Below are 16,203 nucleotides of genomic sequence, written 5' to 3' on the forward strand. Positions count from 1 at the left end.
ATGCTGACCTGTGATTGATTCTCACTGTCCCAGAGCGTCACACCTGCTACTTCCACAGAGACAGCTTGTACAACACTAATGCTGCGTTCGACTGGGGAGCCTTCAGATTACTTCATCATGATCAGCTACTGGACAGATCTGCCCACTCTCTGTTCTCCATCAGCCTCCATGAGCCCGGCGTTTACACCTTCAAACTCAGCAGCCAGAAGCACAGACACATGGTATTATCATCTGATTTCATGTTTTAGGTCACAGGTGTCAAGTCCAGGTCCTGGAGGGCCGCAGCTCTGCAAAGTTTAGTTCCAACCCTGCTCCAACACATTTAACTGTAGGTTTTAAACAAAACTGAAGGACTTAATTAGTTTGATCCAGTGTGTTTATTAGGGTTCGAACTAAACTATGCAGAGCTGCGGCCCTCCACGACCTGAATTTGACATCTGTGTAATAGGTGGACAATGTTGCATATTTGATACCGAAATGCCTTACTATTTAGTCGAACTAAATGTGTGTTTGTGTGTGATTAGAGAGTTCTAAAGAACAGATTTTTTTGAAATACTGAAACTACTATAAATATACACTTGAAACTTTTTTGGGCCATTTTTTTAGTGTTCTAAAAAATTTGCATTTCAGCAATTGGACAGTCGTACTTCTTTATAATTATGAAATTGTTTATTTGCAATCCACATTGTGCTTAGTTCATATGTATTTTTATTCTTTCATTTTCTTTTCAGCTTAGTCCCTTTATTAATCAGAGGTCGCCACAGCGGAATGAACTACCAATTTACTCAGCATATGTTTTATGCAGCGAATGCCCTTCCAGCCGCAACACAACACTGGCAACATATGTATTATTTAAATATTTAAAAATACAAATGTTTCATAATATGGATGCAATATTATTATAGTTATTTAAAATGTAATTATAAACCAAAAATAAAAGCTGTCCCTTTAAACAAAGTGTATCACTAATTAAAAAAAAATGTTAATGACTAATTAAGAAAAAGTTGCAAAAAAAAATTATAAACTATATTAAAATGAACTAATACTGTATAGACAAATGTAAAAAAAGCTAAACTAATAAAAAAAATTACAATTGCCCCACAATAGCTACTTATTGATACTGAAATCACACTGCCCAGGTAATTTTAATTCATAATTGTGACCAGTAGTGGCGCAAGCTTAAAATGACAAAAATACATTGCATGGGTCAAAATTATCGATTTTATTTTTGTCAAAAATCTGTCAAATATCAAGTATAGATCACATTCCATAAAGAGATATTTTGTAAATTTCCTGCGATAAATATATCAAAACTCAATTTATTATTGGTAATGTGCATTGCAGAGAGCTTTATTTGTACAAATTTTCCAACCCTCAAACTCCAAACTTCAAATAGTTGTTTGGCCACTAAAAAAGTGTATCAAACCATACATATATGTAAAGCTTATGTTCAGCTTTCAGTTCATGTTTAAATCTAAATTTCAAAAATTTACTCTTAAGATGAAAGAAAGTAGAAGAAAAATCTTTAAATAAATATATATGTCCTTTGTTTTAAAGGGCATCTATGATGAAAATCATATTTTGTAAGCTCTTTGGACAGAACTGTGTGTATAGTGTGTCCACAGTCATAGTGGGGTGATTTAAACACAGTAAGTCTTTTTTTTATTTCCTGATGTTAAAATAGGATCCAAATCACTCCCATTTTGAGGCCCACCTCAACGTGACATACAGTAAAAGTGTGATTTCCCCGCCCACCGATTTGATTGACAGCCACATATTAACGCATCTACATAGTAACACGTATAATCATATCCAAAAGACAGGATGTGCGCAAAGCAACTAGGATTAAAAAATCTGTTCAGCTCGCTGTGTGTGGCCAGCAGAGCAGGGGAGAAGGAGGGGAGCGAACAACTGTTGTCAGTTGGCTCACAAAATGAGACACAAACCGTGAGGAGACGCATGATTTTATAGTTTACAAAGGTAAAATGCAAAGAAATAAACAGTATTTTAATGTCCTGCTACATTTGTTATTCGTAATTTCATATACACATAACAACAATCATATAAACACCATGTTCATATAAACACTATAAATGAGGACTTCTTCCTTAATCACCGGGTCTGAATGCAGACTCAGTGCAGCAGGTCTCTTGCCCTGTCTATTTTAACCATTAGCCCTGCTGGTAATCTAGAGGATTTAGGCAAACACAGCAGCACAACGATGTGTCTAAATGTGAACTAACTCCTGATAAAAGACAAAGTCCGCCATTGTCCAATTCTCATACTGCTCTCCTGACAAAAATGCTTGCTGCACACAAACAGCTTAGCTGTATCGGCCCTGACAGGATCGCAGAAAAAAACATGCAACAAATCCCATAGATCATGGAAACAAACATATGTGACTTTTCATGAACGGCTAAATACTGTGTGCTTTGGGTCCGTGGACGCGGTCTCACCCATCAACGTAGGATCTCACAGCTTGGCACTAGCAGGTCATGAATAATTAAGAAGCTAGCTCTTCTCATAATATAAGAAAACTCAGCTATAAATAATAATAAGAAACCAACGCGTTATCTTTGCACTTGCAGTTTTGTGCTAGGTTGCCGATTTTGATCCCACCCCAAAAATTATTTTAAACTCGGAAGATGAAATTAGCTGACAAAAGCTCAAATTATCCAGTTTTCCCCACAATTAAAGCTGACAGGTGCTGACGTTGTCTTAACTGATGCTCAACACACACAAATCTTTTACCATCTCAAAAAAAATACCTAAGGGTTTTGTGAACCTTTAACAGAATAAGCTCAACCCTGTTAGAACATGCGCCACGGCGCAGAGCAGATTTTTCCATCCTTAAAATAGAAAAAGTGGATTCGGACAGCCCTTAATGTTTTTGCACCCTGTGCTTTAGACTTTAGTCGGGAGAAATAGCATTAAAGACACAGGCAACAAAAACAGATACATTGTGTTCAGAGCAGAAAATTCTAATACTCTTAAACGTTTAATAAATAATCTGATGAGTGTTTTTTGAGCTGAAACTTTACAGACACATTCAGGAGACATAAAAGACTTGTGAAAAAAAGGTAAATAGGTGCCCTTTAACTAAATCAACTTTTTTGTTTGTTTTCTTTAGTATGTTAGGGTGGTTCCTGCAGGTGGAGAGTGTTACGACACTGGGCCTTTCTTTCCTTCTGACACACACCATTTGACCCGCATGGGCATCGCTCTGAGGCGCCAGCTGCTGCTCCGTCCCGATTGGCTGACGATTGGTGGGCTTTTAGCAGGAGCTGTTCTTGTCCTCTGTCTGTGCGTCATCATATTGGCAAGTGATAATGGAGGTTTAACAAAAACCTTAGGCTTGACAAAGCTTGGCTCGTTGAAGTGGCTGAACATTGTGTGCTTACAGGTCCTGTTCAGGGAGTATGGCTGGCCTGAGAAAGTGCCAGCCCAGGCCAGGTACCGTCATCTTCAGCTCCGGTATAACATGGATGACTATTCGTCCAAGGGCTCCAGGGTGGTGGCGGTGAAAAAGGCACACCGAAATCTGCAGGTGGGGCTGACGGAGGATTCAGGGCAGAGAGGTAAACCACTGACGTCATACGACAGCAGACATGCTGGAGACTTCTTTTAGTACTAGCAGTACCAGGGGCTATACATGCTTAGATCTGACCTCTATTATTCAAGAGAACATCTGAACCTGGAGGGCCTGGATCCTTAAAGGGATACGGTAGTTGAAAATCTAGTCACTGTTTACTCACTCTCAAGCTATTCCAAAACAATGAGTTTCTTTTTTCTGTTGAACACAAAAGAAGATGTTTTTAAGATTGTTGACAACCTGTACCTGTTGGTTTCCATAGTGTTTTTTATACTTTGGATGTCAATGGCTACCCTTTTTCAACATTTGTCAGGTTATTTTCTTTTGTGTTCAACAAAAGACAGAAACTGAAGAAGAGTAGGGCGGCATGGTGGCTTAGTTGTTAGCACTGTCGCCTCACAGCAAGAGGATCACTGGTTTGAGTCCCTTCTGGGCCAGGTAGCATTTCTAAGTGAAGTTTGCATGTTTTCCCTGTGTTGGCATAGATTCCTCTGGGTGCTCCAGTTTCCCCCACAGTTCAAAGATGTGGTATACGTAAGTGAATTGGATGAACTAAATTCAGGTTAAATTACGGGAGTTTTCCGAGAGAAATAACAAAACGGGAGGGTGGCAGGAGATGGACTAAGCTGAAAAAAATTGAATGAATGAATGAATGACAAAAAGGTGACGCAGTGGCGCAATGGGTAGCACGTTCGCCTCACAGCAAGAAGGTCGCTGGGTCGCTGGTTCGATCCTCGGCTCAGTTAGCGTTTCTGTGTGGAGTTTGCATGTTCTCCCTGCGTTCGCGTGGGTTTTCTCCAGGTACTCCAGTTTCCCCACAGTCCAAAGACATGCGGTACAGTTAAATTGGGTAGGCTAAATTGTCCGTAGTGTATGAGTGTTTGTGTAAATGTGTGTGTGGATGTTTCCCAGAGATGGGTTGCGGCTGGTAGGGCATCTGCCGCGTAAAAAAACTTGCTGGAGAAGTTGGCGGTTCATTCCGCTGTGGCGACCCCGGATTAATAAAAGGACTAAGCCGACAAGAAAATGAATAAATGACAAAAAGCATAAATTAGTCAGTTTTATTTTTCTGTGAACTGTCCCTTTAAATCCTCATGTATAGCTTATTTCAATGAAAATAAAGATTACTAAAGGAGTAAGTTCACAAAAATGTTTCACAATAAGTTAAATTTTTTAATCAGTTGATCAAAACTTGTTAAACTGATCTGAAAAAAGTGAAATATAATCACTGTACCGAGCATTTGTGTTGTTATTGATGGTTGGTTTATTTTGTAAAACCTTTTGTCACTTTAGTTCTATTTAATAGTTCCTTGCTGACTATAATTATTTCGTAGGAAAGTACTGTCCTGTATTTGAATAATAGTATTTACCTTTATTGTGTATAATTTATACACAAGCATTGTGATTTATCAAGAGCACAGTGACCAAAAAATACATTTTTCACTGGGGTATATGCACACAGACATTTAATTTTCAGCCAGCCAGCCCTGGGGCCTCCAGTGACCTGTCTTTCCATTATAAAATCATCACATTTAAAGGTTTTATTAAACCACATTTATATTTTATTAAAGTGATCTTCACTGCCTGATAGATATACAATATGAAGTGGGTCTTTAAAATGTGACAGTTTATTTTACCCCAGTATTTTCAATGGAGTTTCTGCGCTCGCCTGCTGGCTCTGACGGAGGTAGCGTCTTTCATCTCATTTTACGCTTGAACAACTAAATCAATGCTTAAGTCTATTTAACTGAATGTATTTTAATGACATTACAACATCGATGTAAAAATTCACGTTAAGCTTTCACCGGACGTTTATCAGTGGTTGAAAAACACTAGCTGTGCATATACCCTATTCAAGCCAGTCTGAAATTGTACCAGCTTGGCTTCAGACATGTTTTGAACATTATCAGATTTCCTGGAATCCCCCTATGCTTCACAATGGAGCTGAAAACAATTACAACACATCCTCAAATGTTCTTTTCTTTATTTACTTCAAGCGGCATTTGAACATCACCTGCCACCAGTGCCAACATTCTTTATCTGCTCAAGATAACTGGGATATCAGTCTACATTAGTGACGGCTGTGGTAAACTGAACTATTTTAACCTCATGCTTAGCACGTTTTTTTTAGAACAGTGTTTCCCAACCGTGTTTCTGAAAGCACATGAAAAACTACAATATTCACACTTGTGCATCCTTAAGAGTCATTTTTGACCATATTAGAAATAGTTTCGACCATAGAGTCACTTGTGATCATACAGTATCTGCTGTGTTAATGCAAACATCTTGCATTTAACAATTTTTGTTGTTGGAATTTTAATTTTCTTAATTTTTAAAATTTTAATAACCTTAATTTCCTTAAATAAATATATTTTAGACTAAGTACAAAAAATAGCTTCACTTAGGAGCTTCTTGACAATTGATATATTTCATCCTGATGTGCCTTAAAATATATTCTTTGTTAACATGCATTCATTTTGTGGTCAAAGCTGCAACACTGTAACTATTTTTTAAATAAAAAATAAAAAAAATTGATTCATTCATTCATTTTCTTTTCGGGTTAGTCTCTTTATTAATCCGGGCTCACCATAGCGGAATGAACTACTAACTCATCCAGGATATGTTTTACGCAGCGGATGCCCTTCCACCTGCAACCCATCTCTGGAAAACATCCACACACACTCACCCACACTCATACACTACAGACAATTTAGCCTTCCCTATTTACCTGTACCACATGTCTTTGGACTGTGGGGGAAACCGGAGCATCCGGAGGAGACTCACACGAACACAGGGAGAACATGCAAACTCCTACACTACCTGCTGTGCCACTGCGTCGCCTTGAATAATTGAAAGATATGTAATTCTAATTATGTAAAAATATTGATTTAAATATCAGTGTTTCTTTAATATGTATATACTGTACTGTATGTTTAAAATCATGCAGGTATGTTTGTGATTGGTAGTTTTGTTTTATATGTAGCATTTGAAAATATGTATAATAAATAATGCAGAACAAAATTCATGAAAAAAACAGCACCATTATATAAACAAACTGTAATTTATGTAAATTATGTACAATCCATCCATATATATGTAAATTCTTGTATATCCCGGATATTTAGGCAGAACCATATCTCTGTTTGACAAACACTTACACATCCTAGACAGCATTACAGTTGCCAAAGACTACTTTTCAAATTCAGTGCCATGATTGTCAAGAGATGTATTAAATTAGGAGTGACACTTTTGGCTTTCCTATAGTATTATATTGGCAGCGTCCAGTGCTTGAATTCCCACAGGCTCTGCTTGCATTGTGACACTGGCGTTGAGTGAAATATGGGACTATGAAAAACAAAAACAAAACAGTTCATACATATTGTAGCTTTCAGTTATCAATTGTCAACATTAATGGTGTATATATAAAATAAATGTAATTAATTAACATGAATCACTTACAGCTATGAAAGAATGTAGACTTTCTTTTTTGCAATTTAAGGTTTTGTGTTTGAGTAAAAATAAAATTGTTTTCATTTAGAGTTTTTATTGTTCTTGTTGCATAAGATGACAGTTGGTCAAAATAATTGGGGATGTCCAGATCCGATCACGTGAACGGAAATCGGGCCCGATCACGTGGTTTCAGACTCAATCAAAATCGGACATTACCTCCCGATCAGGACTCGAATATATATCTTTGTATTACATTTAAAAATAAGGAACATCCTGGATCTGTTTCTTTTTTATTCTTCCTCTGTGCTCTTCTTTATTCTTTTTTTATGGATTATAGAAGTATCAGATCGGGTTTTGGTATTGGTAGATACTCATAATCAAATAACTCGGACAATTGGGACATCCCTAAAAAAAATATTGTTATCTTCAAACGTGTTTATATTCATTTTAGGCAACACAATATCTACAATTTAACTTCAGAATTATAAAAGACAAGAGTTTTATTACGATTTTCAATTACAACAAATGGAAACTTGTTATTGCTATTATTCCTTTAGTTATTAGTTGTGCTATCTCACATACTCATTATATAAATATATATATATCATACACCACAACAACCATCTAACAAAACTTTAACATCTGCCATGGCAAGCATCACTTATCTTTCCTTTCGAAATTTTTCATACAGTATATTTAATTATTACTAAAGTTACTTGTTATAATAACCAACTGTCATTTTCTGAAAATGAATAAAAGAAATTATATATATATATATATATATATATATATATATATATATATATATATATGCGCTGTGCTCTGCTTACACTCTGCGACTAGATTGTTAAAATAGAGCCCCTTCAAGTTGTTGGCTACTAAAAATGATGCATGGTTCTATATATATACAGTTGAAGTCAGAATTTTTAGCCCCCCTTTGAATTATTATTATTTTTTTAAATATTTCGCAATAGATGTTTAACAGAGCAAGGAAATGCTCACAGTAAGGTCAAAATTATTAACCCTTTAAAGCTATATATTTTTTCGATAGTCTTTAAAACAAACTATCATTATACAGTAACTTGCCTAAATACCCTAACCTGACTAGTTAACCTAAATTACCTAGTTAAGCCTTTAAATGTCCCTTTAAGCTGTATAGAAGTGTCTTGCAAAATATCTAGTCAAATATTATTTACTGTCATCATGGCAAAGATAAAATAAAACAGTTATTAGAAATGAGTTATTAAAACTAACATGTTTAGAAATGTGTCGAAAACAATCTTCACTTCATTAAAAAGAAATTGGGGGAAAAATAATGAGGGTGGCTAATAATTGTGGTGGGCTAATAATTCTGACTTCAACTGTATACAGTATATATAGTTGATTTTAAGTTGTATTCCAGTCGTGAAATATGGATTTTAGTTTTTTTTACTTTACTTTCCATTTATTCATTGTTGATAAATTATTATTAATAAGTATTACAAATCCATTATTTTCCATTTTATTCCTTTCCTTTATTCCTTTATTTCCCACAGCAGTGGCTCTGGTATCGAGTGAATTCTGGGACTATGAAGAGCAAGTGGATCTGGAAGCCTTCAGTTCCAGCACCTTCTATGAAATCCTGCTCAAGCACAGCGTGTCGGTCACCGTTCGCCTTGGACAGCTCAAAGGAGAGGTGAGACTCAACGGGAACAAATATCAGAGCTTCAAATATCAGTTCAAACATGTTTTTATCCATATTGAATTGCTCCGTTGTAATTAACCGTCTCTCTTGTTTCACTGTTCAGTACGATGATACTACTGTATGTAGTGAATTATTACTTCCCTCTGGTAAAGTGTGAATTACAGCATTCTTTTGTCAGCTTGTCTTATTGAGTAGTAATCATGCACCGATGTAGGTGAAGCAACTCTACCAGGGGCTGCAGGGGAAGCTGAAGGAGCTCCACCCTGGCTGGAGGATGTTTGGAGGGAAAGGCGAAGGTTTGGAGAGGCAAGTAGAGCAGGAGATGGTGCGGCGCAGAGCGATGGCCAATCAGATGATTCAGCTGCTGGACAGTCAGATGCAGATCCTGCTGGTGGAGATGAAGGCCAAGCAGGCCATGCAGAGGGGCTTCAGAGCGCGGATGAGGGAGAGCTTGAGGCTTCTCAGACTGGCGGCCGAGGGTCAGGCCTCGCTCTGGGACAAATACATCAAACAACAGTATGTCATGGGGAGGATGATGTGTGTGTGGGGTGGTCAGAATTGGAGAAAATAATCCTGGCCAAACAGAAAATGTTTCATATGCATAATTAAGTACACCCCATTTTGAAAATAAATATTTGTATAGTAAATATAGGCAATGTATTTGGTGCATTTAAACAAAACAGATGTATTAAACAGATATATTTATTAAAATAATGTTTTAGTCACTAAACATTTAACATTTATAAATTCTCTGGTTTTGTGATTAACGCATACTGTATGTGTGCTTGAGTGAGATAGATGTATAGATAGATGGATGGATAGATAGATAGATAGATAGATAGATAGACAGACAGACAGACAGACAGACAGACAGACAGACAGACAGACAGACAGACAGACAGACAGACAGACAGATAGATAGATAGATAGATAGATAGATAGATAGATAGATAGATAGATAGATTTTGCATATAATTAGCTAAAATTTGCATAATAGTATTAATTTTAGCTTAATTTATGACTTCAGAAGAATTAAGAAATTTATGTTATACATTAATATTTTACATCAGTTGTCATTTGTTTTAAAAAAAAAAACCTCTAAAATTACAGTTTTAATCTGAAATGTTATCAGAACCTATATAGAATTAAACAAGTTTTTAGCATTTTACTCAATTGTTAACTCAAATGAAATTGAGAATTTTTAAGTGGTGGCTTTATTTTCCATAGCTGTATTTTGAATATTACCACTTTTGGATATTGTATATTATATATTACCACTAGTATTTAGGGGTCAGTAAGAAATAATAAAGTACAGAGGGTTTAGGCTGATTTGTGCTGTTCAATCTGTCCTTAACCTCTGCTGGTGTCAGACTTCAGTGTTTATGAGGTACATCAGATAACATGAGCATCAGAGGCATCAGCTAGGTGTCCTTGATTTCTAGGAAGGGCACGACATAGCCAGACCATCACAAACACCAATGGCTGCTTGACTTCATGCCTGTGGATATGCAGTACCACAGCCTGCCCTTCACCTCCTCACCATGCTTTTACATAGACAATTAAAAGAATAGTTGAAAGTTTAGCAGTTGCATTACTCAAACCTCAAAGCATCCAAATTGTTGGTGACTTTCCTTCTTCAGTAGAACATTACATTTCTTTATTTACAGTATATATATATATATATATATATATATATATATATATATATATATATATATATATATATATATATATATATATATATATATATATATATATATATATATATATATTTGCAATAATATAAAACTTTTGCTATAATATATAACGATAGTTAAAAGTATTAAACATTTAGTTAAATAAAACATGCATAGACTTATGCATAATCATACAGTCAAAACTAAAGTATTAACAATGAGTCGTAATGACACATTGAGATCATATGAAACAACATTATTTGGATATGCTTGGATATACTAATGTAGTATGGTAAGGTGTCATTGAAGCAACATTTTAAATTGATGCAAATTGAATAAAATTATTAAACAGTGCAACTGTTCCAGCATTGATAATGAGAAATGTAATGAGAAATCTGCATATAAGAATGATTCTGAAGAACACTGGATAGTGCAGTACTTTATTATAATAAAAACTTTTATTTTAAACATTATGAATCTATTTCCCAGTGAAATCAACCTTGGAGAACATAACTGACTTCTTTTAGTATTAATATTCTTAAAAATCCTTCCTTACACTTTCGACATTTTCATACAGTAAATATAATTTGCTTCTAACTATTATTTAAATGCTGTGTTAATTCATTTACATAATTCAAAACCTATGCAGTGTTTTTCAACCTTTTTAACTTCATAACAATACGCAAAGGCCTCATAACTTGTCCAATTGTTCTTTACTAACTTTTAATAATAATAATAAGTTCTGTCAAGTGTCAGCTCTCAAAAGATTAGTATAGTACTGATTATGTAAATGTATATTACATTATAACATTGCATACTTTTAAATCAAGGTAAAAACATCTCTTTGCTGTGGCCTATGGCTTGTGATGTCAGCATAGTAAATTGGTCAACTGTAGTGGTTTTTAATTGTGCTCCATAACTATAAAACTTGTATTTACATGTAAAAGATGTATTTAATTGTTGTCAATTAGACAGCCTCAAGGTTTTCAAAGATAAAAGGAACTGATTTATTAATGAGCTGAATTAAAACAATAAATACCTCGATTCACAGCTTAAAGTATGCTAATGCTTGCTTATTTTATTTTAGATCTCTTTAAAGTCATCTTGAGCTCCCTTGGTGGTCTGCTAAAGACCCCCGGTTGACCCTGGCCGTCTGGTTGAGAATGACTGACCTGCTGTATTTTCTGTGCATTGCAGTGTTGTGGAGCGAGTGTCTCTTCTGGCTGATGAGATGACTGAGATGGTATCAGTGGAGAGCCAGAGGGCAGGCGCCAGCTCTGTGCTCAAAGAGGGCACTGGAGCACAGCTATTATGCCCTGCTACTGGAGCCGTCCTCAGCAGGGAAGACGTCATCGGTGAGACATCCTAAAACATCTTTTTATAGACAGTAATTCAGGCCTAATGTTATTTTTGTACATGATAAAAATGTGTTCGGTCAATGACTGTGCACTTACTCCCCCTAGTGGAGTTTAACTGTAAGACCTGAAAAGCTCAGCCTCACCACTAGGTGAAGCTATTTTACAACATAGCGCACATTATGCTGGTCAAATCCTGATAAATAACCTCTGAGGCTCAACTTGGCACGTCTGTGGCATGACTGATTGATTAAAGTCTGCAGAAGCACAGAAAGATTTCACTGCTTTCCCCTCCACAGCCCCTGATGGATCTGTTAGAACTTGCGACGCTGTTCATGTAGATCCCCTCACAGGCCTCATTCAACCCAACTCTAATGCTCATATGTTACTGGCTAGTGGTCACAGCATGCCCGTGCCCCCGGACTTCTTTCTGCACCCCCAGACTGGCAAACTACTGCCTGTGGCTGGAAACGTGGACTTTGATCCTGCTTCTTCCACCCTTGTCTTTACAGCCGATGCTGGTGTTGGTAAGTCGTCTAAAATACTTGTTGGTACAAACAAATGAATACAGGTTATCATGAGCGGACTTAACCAATAAGGCAGTCGCTTAGGGCCCCGGGGAATTGGGGCCCCCGAACACTGTCAAGAAGCCTATATTAATCATATAGTTTTGTTTTTTTTACTTTCTATTTTATGTTGTAAAATCTGACTATAACCATTAAGATTTCAATGATATTACTTCTTTTTAAAACCAGGGGCCCCATGAAAAGCCTAGTGGAATGTTCCTTCTGTACTGCACATGCAAATATTAAAATCTAATCACAAATATGGCTATTTTTATTTTGTATTCTATTAAAAAAAATTGTGTGAATTTATTGTATTTAATTTTACATCGAGAAAATAAAGGTTCCACTTAAAATATATTTCTAACATGCTGGTTGTTTACAAAAAATATCTATAGAGAAAGAGATTGTTTTGAGTTTCAATGCTAGGGTCCCATACCCTAAAAGTGCTTACACCCGGAATTGCTTTGGGGCCCCAAATCAATGTGGCATATTGGTGATTACAACATAATAAATTCATAATGAAAATGGAAAAATTTCCATCCATCCATCCATCCATCCATCCATCCATCCATCCATCCATCCATCCATCCATCCATCCATCCATCCATCCATCCATCCATCCATCCATCCATCCATCCATCCATCCATCCATCCATCCATCCATCCATCCATCTATCTATCTATCTATCTATCTATCTATCTATCTATCTATGCACATTATGGTCACAGAAATGTCCTTTTCCTTCTGTTCTGTAATCCTAGTCTAAAACAGCAACAGTAACCGAGGGGGCGGAGCGTTTTGAAGGGTCATTTAATATGATGTATTGTTTAAATGGTGTGAGAACTTTCAGAGCATTTTTCATTTTGGGTCATTTGTCTTTGATGAGCACAGTGGTGATTAATATTATATCAGTTTTTGTGACGTTTAGCTATTTTTAAAGTCATTTTAAGTCTTATGTTGTCATGGATTTAAAGCTAAAATGTATATACATTGAATTATGTTAGGTAGTTCAGCACAGGATATTTTCTTCACACTGAAATCCTCTTAACACACATCCTGCTCACTGTTATAAAAAAGTGAGTATTTTAATGTTCACAGTAGGGTGTCCATCGAACAGTGATTTTGCTAAGAATTTAGCCATTTTTTTATTAATCCTATATCCATATTTGTTCAGAAAGGTAGTCTTGACTTTATCAAATCACTTTTTTGTCACATCATCAACAGCACGTGTGCTATGATGAGTGAAAAGCTTATAATTTCCCCCTAACACTAATTCCAACCCTCACTTATCTCTAAAATCAGAGGGAACCGATAGGTGAATGAAAATATGTAAGTCACCAAGTAAACCTAAACTTGACATTTAACCAAAGTCTGCTTGGCTGATAGGAACGATCTCTTTGGTGATTTTAGTGTTCATCTAATTCTGAAAACTCCAACATTAGTTAAACGCAACTGAATTAATCAAAATGAAGTTTTGATAAACTTCATTTATCAAAATGTTTTTATTTTCTATACTGTATTTATTATATTGCACTGTTTCATGTCTAATGTTATGCTTAGGCTATTTCTCATAGGATTTTTAGCTCATTCTTATTTTATTCCTTTCACACTCATCTACTGTCAGTCAAATCCAGTCACCAGGATTTACCTGTTAACTAAGGCAAATCTATCTTTTAAATTAATATTTTTAATACTGTAGGAAGCTCTACAATATTATATTTAAGCACATACATTAGATTAGTCAGTACTGAAGCCAAATCTGGAGCTTATCAAACATAACAGTTAAAGTTTTTTTTTTTTTGCAATATTTTGCTTGAATTAAATATTTTTGTTTAAATGCACCAAAATACATTGCCTGTATTCACTGAGAGATGGATAAATATATTCATTTTTTAAATGGATTGTACTTAGTTATGCTGAGCAATGTATATATTATATTAATATATTATATTATTGATATATAAGCACAACAACGACCTGTTTTTCCGTTCATTAGATGTCATGGAAATACAGCTTTTAAGTCAGTGAAAGTCTGAGGAAAGACAGGAGCTGCGTCCCAAATCGCATACTTATGCACTATTTTACGCCATTTTGTAGTATGAATAGTGTAAGTAGTGTGTTCACATTGAAAACTCTCAAAATAATAAGTGCACTTTAATTACCCGGATGATGCACTCATTCAGCCGCTAAAATGAAGTGTGTAATGATGGACACTTCACGCACTTAACGACCGCAGGTTTGCTTACGTAGCGGAAGGGGCGGAGCGATCGGAAGCACATGTTGAATAACTTTATTTATTTTGGATGGTGAAAGCAAAATTCTCCTACGAGAGTGATTATTGCGCCTCCCGATGGTAAATGCGGCAATACTCACGGCAGGTATTACTTGATAATTCAGTCGTTTATTTCACTGATTTGGCAACAGTCAAACATCATCAGGGAAACGGTTTGAATTTCCGCTTAGTAAAAAAACATTAGTGTGCCATTTGGGACAACACTACATACATATACTATCCTGTTGAGTGTGTAAGTGCATAAGTACATAGTGCATGAGTGCATAGTGTATAGTGTGCCATTTGGGACGCAGCTAGGGAATTTGGCTTAAAATGGGAACACTGTCACAACTTCCAGGTTAATGTGTTGGAGCTGGTTGGTTTGTTGTAAAATTTTGGTTTTATGATTCATAGATAGACCTCATTAATGTTCTTTTAAAATCCTTCAGTGTATCCCATATTTTAGATATTTTTTAAGACAATGAAAGACAAGTGGTAATCAATATTGTACCATTCATTGAAGTTAAATCAAGCCCAGAATTTCTCTTCACAGGTGAGATGGGAAAATGGGAATCACCCCTGCTGCCTTTCATCCCGTACCCTTCATCCCGTTACACTGAAATCCTGGCTGCTTCCAAACTACGGGGGCTTCGTTCAGGCCAGAGGCTGGTGCTTGGTGGACCCATGTGCGACTACGACACTGGCGTTTTGGTGCCTATTCTTGCAGTCACTATCCATCCTCAAACAGGACTGGTTTATCCTTTGGGTGGAGTGTACACATGTCCCATCTCACGTCTGCGGCAGCCCATTCAGATTGGCTCTCCAATGCTGGACCCGCGCACAGGAAACCTGGTGCTCATCACGGGAATCACTCTCGATCCTCATACTGGTCAGTTTTCTGAACGTTGACAAAATCTCAGCGTGCGTAAGCAGCCTGATTGATGGTTGTGTCTGTTCAGGGGCTGTGCTTCCAGTCGGAGGGCTCCTCCTGGGCGAGTCCTTCATCGAGCCCTTGAGCGGCCGGATGGTGCGGGTTGGTGGAGGCAGCGTGCGAGGAGGGAAGGTGGTGCCTCATGCTGGGGGTTTCCAGGCTCTGCTGGACAGCCAGGCTCTGGGCATCTGCTTGCGGGTGGCGGAGCTCCTGCGTGGATGCGGCGAGGAGTGGAGCTCAGCAAATGCAGATCCTCAAGGTGACCTGGACAGACTTTCGGCAGCAGCTTCTGAGCTGGAGCAGGCCTGGAGGAGCAGCCAGCACTGTATGCTGCAGATGCTGAGTCGCCTGGAGGCTGTACAAGAACAGGCCAGGGCTGTGCTGGAGGACGGCGGGAGTGTGGGTGGGTAGGAGCTCTGTACTACAGAAAATCTGCGCACTTTAAAGTTAGCTTAATGCAAAAATATACCATTCTGCTAAAATGGTCTCTACAGTTAATGGTCGTTTTAAAAGCCCTATTACTAAAGCACTGACCAGATGGCTTCTACTTTCTCTTTTATGTTTATGAGATACTGTGTTTTGATGGCATTTAACGGAAACTATCCTGCAATATTATGTCAATATTAATTAATGAATAGTTGAAGGATTAAATGACCCACTTTGGTCTCTGCAGCAA

At 36.9% G+C, this 16,203-nt stretch overlaps 1 protein-coding gene across 3 annotated transcripts in view; it reads left to right on the forward strand.

The window, feature by feature from the left end:
• Positions 1-16,203, forward strand: part of si:dkey-103g5.4 — a 63,082-nt gene that overhangs the window by 10,018 nt on the left and 36,861 nt on the right. For 2 of the 3 annotated variants that reach the window (XR_012390829.1, XM_073923662.1), the window contains exons 8-15: positions 59-221; positions 3,131-3,578; positions 8,578-8,717; positions 8,941-9,242; positions 11,600-11,757; positions 12,057-12,284; positions 15,150-15,485; positions 15,556-15,930. Coding sequence is in view for 2 of the 3 variants with exons in the window: in XM_073923662.1 (XP_073779763.1) it covers positions 59-221; positions 3,131-3,578; positions 8,578-8,717; positions 8,941-9,242; positions 11,600-11,757; positions 12,057-12,284; positions 15,150-15,485; positions 15,556-15,930 (2,150 nt within the window). In the remaining variant the exon portion in view is untranslated. The remainder of the gene's footprint in view (positions 1-58; positions 222-3,130; positions 3,579-8,577; positions 8,718-8,940; positions 9,243-11,599; positions 11,758-12,056; positions 12,285-15,149; positions 15,486-15,555; positions 15,931-16,203) is intronic. The other variant, XM_073923663.1, reaches the window with a different exon arrangement.

This window comes from Danio rerio, chromosome 15 (genome assembly GCF_049306965.1).
Source record: "Danio rerio strain Tuebingen ecotype United States chromosome 15, GRCz12tu, whole genome shotgun sequence".
Lineage (NCBI taxonomy): Eukaryota > Metazoa > Chordata > Actinopteri > Cypriniformes > Danionidae > Danio > Danio rerio.